Raw genomic sequence first — 3,791 nt, forward strand, 5'->3', positions numbered from 1 at the left:
ATTATGAATAATGTCATGATAGCAACACCTCTTTCCATATAAAAATTAAATGATTACTAAATCCAACTTTAAAGAGTAAAACAAAACACCTCCACTATACTACGCAGCCATAGCCGCCATTTCTTCTTTCCTTTACCACAATTTTTTTCCATCATTATTAGTATATTTTTACCTATTAAAAAGTAGAATAGATAAAGACATATTCTTAATTCTTAATTAATATAAAATTTAAAATAAGGGGAATTAAATATAGGAATTAAATACATTATGGAATCTGAATGGAGAGAGAGAAAAATATTAAAATAACGGCTAAAGTAAAAGCTTTAAAGATCATGTATTTAAAAGCCTCATATAGAGGATTTTGGATTTGTACCTTAGTGAATTGAGATTATGATGAACTCATAGGTTTCTTCTTTTTCCTTCTTATCTTCTTCAATATTCACACTTCACATATTTAACTTTTTTTTTCTTTTTTCCATAATTTTTTTTTTGGTTTCCCACAGGTAAGTGGGGCTAACTCTCCCAACGGGCATTTTTTTCATACACAAGACTCGAACCCGGATTCTTGCTTAAGGGGAATCAAGTATGTACCACTTGAACCAACGTCAGTTGGTTTTTTTTCCATAATTTGTGCAAGAGAGTAAATGAAACACTCAATCTAATTATTTTATATTTTCTCAAATTTCGAAGCCCACTTAAAAGTTTTATGTTCCATGCTCTTTATAGTTTATAGCACACGTTAATCATCAACACAATCTCCAAAAAAGCTGAAATTTTTTCTGTCAATCTCATCATCTAGCTTTTTTCTATATATAAAAAAATCTTATAACCTACCTACCCATAAACCTATTCCTCTATATAAAGCCAAACCCACCCTTCATTTTCTTTCATTCACACTCTCACTAGTCCTTTTTTTCTGTAACTATTCTGAACTCTGAAGTCTCTTGTTTTCTGCTTAAGATTGTGACATAGTTGATAGATATGGTTGAAGAGTTTTCTACAAAAGTTTCTGTTGTTGTAAGAGAGTTTAACCCAAATAAAGATAGAGAGAAAGTTGAAGGTGTTGAAAGAATATGTGAAGTTGGACCAAGTGGTAAAATTTCTCTATTCACTGATCTTCATGGTGACCCTATTTGCAGAGTTAGAAACTCACCCACTTTCAACATGCTGGTATTATATTCTATTCAAATATCTTTTCTTTCTTTTTCTATTCAAAATTTCAAAGCATGAAGTGATTATTGATTCATCTATATCAGGTAGCAGAGATTGATGAAGAGATTGTAGGAATGATAAGAGGTTGCATCAAAACCGTTACTTGTGGCAAAAAACAACTTCACAGAAAAAACAACAACGATTCTGAGCCAACCAAACATGTCCCTATTTACACCAAAGTTGCATATATACTAGGCCTTCGTGTTTCTCCATCTCATAGGTATAACACAAGTCTCGAGTCTTGAGTCTCGGTGTAACGATAAAGTTGTTTCTGTATTATTAGGTCGGAGTATCGTGCACTAAGTTATTTTTGTTATGTAAATTTATTTATTTGTTTGTTTTATTATTGTGTAGGAGAATGAGAATTGGGTTGAAGTTGGTTCAAACAATGGAACAATGGTTTAGTGACAATGGTGCTGAATATTGTTACATAGCAACTGAAAACGACAACGTTGCATCGGTTAACCTTTTCACACAAAAATGTGGTTACTCAAAGTTCAGAACTCCTTCAATTCTTGTGAACCCAGTTTTTGCTCATAAAGCAAAAACCTTAACAAACAAATTCACTATAATCAAACTCAACCAAAACGACGCCGAATCACTCTACCGTAACCGTTTCTCAACTACCGAGTTTTTCCCTCGTGACATTGACTCTGTTTTGAAAAACAACCTTAGTCTTGGTACCTTTGTTGCGGTTCCTCGTGGTTCATACGATTGTAACTCGTGGCCTGGTACGAACCGGTTTTTATTAAACCCACCAGAGTCTTGGGCTGTGGTTAGTGTTTGGAATTGTAAAAATGTGTTTACACTTGAGGTTCGTGGTGTGTCTCGTGTTAAGAGAATGTTGGCTAAGATGACACGAGTTTTAGACCGGACTATGCCTTGGTTTCGGTTACCTTCGGTTCCAAATTTTTTTAGACAGTTTGGTTTGCATTTTATGTATGGGCTTGGTGGTGATGGACCGGATTCGATTCAAATGGTTCGGGCTTTGTGTGGGTTCACGCATAATTTGGCTAAGGAAAATGGTTGTAGTGTGGTTGCGACCGAAGTTTCGAGCCTTGAACCGCTTCGGTTAGGAGTCCCACATTGGAAGATGTTGTCTTGTGAGGAAGATTTGTGGTGTATTAAGAGGCTTGGTGAAGATTATAGTGATGGTTCGGTTGGTGATTGGACTAAATCTCCACCTAGTTTATCTATTTTTGTTGACCCAAGAGAGTTCTAATTTCTAATGTTAAGTATGAGCTAAAATGAAGATACAAAAATTCTAGGTAGTTTAATTTTTATTTTTAGTATTTTTTTTTAATTTGAAGGAGATGTTTAGTATTATTGTAAAGGTTGAAGGAATATCCCATCCCTTTGTTTTCAAATGTGTAAATCAATGTAGCTTTTTAGATCCTCTTATACTCAAATGGGTCCTTTTATTTTTAATGTTATTTACTTATGAATTTTGGATTTGCACTTGTTTAATTTATTAGTATTAGGAGAACTTTTTTCCAAGCAATTTGTCTTTACATCTCAATTCTAGTGCTTAATTTATTAAAGTAATTGTTAATCCCTTGTTCTATTTGAATATTAAGATATGTTTTGTGAGGTGATATGTTGGTGAATCCGAATGTCCATTTTAGGTCCAATATTAGTTTGTGATTGTGCATGTTGTTAAGCTTTTTCTTAAAGAACCTTTTTAGACTTGTCTAACATTTGTATCCTTCATAATATGCCTTTGGGTGGGGACCTTATCATAGTAAACTTTGTTTTATTGGGTTCCTAGTATCTTTCTTATTCAAGGTAGTGGCTAGTGGAGTATCAAATGGTGCTTCTTTTATTGCTAGTGTTAGCTTACTAATATGGGCAATTAACCTTTTTGACTCTTAATTTATTCTGTACATCAATTTTGTGGAAGAAATTAGTAGGACATAAATTCTTTGGTGGATCATGTGCTTTCTAATATTAAATGTGAGTTTTGAGTAATAATTTTTGTGGTACTACCAATATTTATATTTTTACCTAAAATTAATCTTTTTTGAGGTGTGTGATTGTCTCTTCCAACAAGTGATATTCTCAAGAATCAACTTGACTTTTTGGTCATCTTCGGACTTTAATAAAATCTTACACCACTAAATTAATATGTTGTTGGTGTTCGAGTAATAATTTTATAGTAACTAACTCCATATATTTTTCAGCATATTTATGCTGATATTGTGGAAAAAATTTATTTTTATTTGGTTGGTAATTGCTATTAACCTAGTCAAACGTATAGAACATTTTGGTTTGAATAACTTTCTGAAACACCAATTTTGGTTTCCATGATGCTGAATGGAAAGATTTGTAATGGCAAATGCATAAAGGAACTTCATAGGCAAACATAAATTTTAGTACATTCATCCTTGATTATGATGTTCTAAAATAATTTTGAAGCAACAATGAACAACCAAAATGCGTTTAACTATAAATTACCACAATATGGGACTGATGTTTGTTTTCTAGACAATAAAAATAGGTGGAGTATACTGTCCATTTTTACTGGTTTTAATCATTATTATTGAAAATACTATTAGAAAAATAGTTTATTATTCATATAT

At 32.4% G+C, this 3,791-nt stretch overlaps 1 protein-coding gene across 1 annotated transcript; it reads left to right on the forward strand.

Moving 5' to 3' along the window:
* LOC109330708 (probable N-acetyltransferase HLS1) lies at positions 666-2,640 on the forward strand. The gene is made up of 3 exons (XM_019564984.1): positions 666-1,170; positions 1,257-1,432; positions 1,567-2,640. Exons 1-3 carry the CDS (start codon positions 982-984, stop codon positions 2,432-2,434), a joined length of 1,233 nt encoding a protein of 410 aa, XP_019420529.1. The 5' UTR covers positions 666-981; the 3' UTR covers positions 2,435-2,640.

Source organism: Lupinus angustifolius, chromosome LG17 (genome assembly GCF_001865875.1).
Source record: "Lupinus angustifolius cultivar Tanjil chromosome LG17, LupAngTanjil_v1.0, whole genome shotgun sequence".
NCBI classification, from domain to species: domain Eukaryota; kingdom Viridiplantae; phylum Streptophyta; class Magnoliopsida; order Fabales; family Fabaceae; genus Lupinus; species Lupinus angustifolius.